We start from the raw sequence: 787 nt of genomic DNA, 5'->3' as shown, positions 1-787 counted from the left end.
GTGCCGTGCAGGATCTTGACGAGGTTGCCGACGCTGCGCTCCCAGATGTAGAGGCTGTGCTGCCGCGCAGACCCCGCGCAGATGTACTCAGCGTCTCCTGCACACACATCAGGGTGATGATATGGTGCGTAGTGATGATGTGGTGCTTACTGATGATATATAGCAGTACGATGTATGGTGCTTATGATATGATGTTAGTGATGATATTGGGGCATTACGATGTTATGTTGCTTAGTGATGATGTGGTGCATTACGATGATATATTGCTTACTGATGATACTGCTCAGTGATGATAATGCTTACTGATGATACAGTTCGCTGATGAATTAATATAACGAACTATACTAAATTAATAAAACTCACAATAAATATAAAAGTAAACTCGCAGCAAATAAGTCACTGAGAAAAAAATACGAAAAGATGTGAGAATTCATCTAACCCAGCACACTTCACCCACCAATAAAACAGGCCTTCTTCCAACAGGCACCCACTTCACCCAACTCTTCACCCACCAGAGAAGCAGCACTCTACAATCACTCCACCCACCAGAGAAGCAGCACTCTACCATCACTCCACCCACCAGAGAAGCAGCACTCTACCCATCACTCCACCCACCCGAGAAGCAGCACTCTACCCATCACTCCACCCACCCGAGAAGCAGCACTTCACCCATCACTCCACCCACCCGAGAAGCAGCACTCTACCCATCACTCCACCCACCCGAGAAGCAGCACTCTACCCATCACTCCACCCACCCGAGAAGCAGCACTCCACCCATCACTCCACC

At 48.4% G+C, this 787-nt stretch overlaps 1 protein-coding gene across 1 annotated transcript in view; it reads right to left on the bottom strand.

The window, feature by feature from the left end:
- Nucleotides 1-5: 5 nt before the first annotated feature.
- The window catches only part of LOC108678177 (retinoblastoma-binding protein 5 homolog), a gene marked incomplete at both ends in the record, with an annotated part of 4,012 nt that continues 3,230 nt past the window's right edge, over nucleotides 6-787 (bottom strand). Inside the window, 2 exons of the mRNA XM_018166535.1 lie at nucleotides 6-97; nucleotides 651-672. Of these exons, the coding sequence (XP_018022024.1) occupies nucleotides 6-97; nucleotides 651-672 (114 nt within the window). The remainder of the gene's footprint in view (nucleotides 98-650; nucleotides 673-787) is intronic.

This window comes from Hyalella azteca, unplaced genomic scaffold (genome assembly GCF_000764305.2).
Source record: "Hyalella azteca isolate HAZT.00-mixed unplaced genomic scaffold, Hazt_2.0.2 contig10239, whole genome shotgun sequence".
Classification (NCBI taxonomy): domain Eukaryota; kingdom Metazoa; phylum Arthropoda; class Malacostraca; order Amphipoda; family Hyalellidae; genus Hyalella; species Hyalella azteca.
This window is presented reverse-complemented; position numbering and strand designations above follow the sequence as displayed.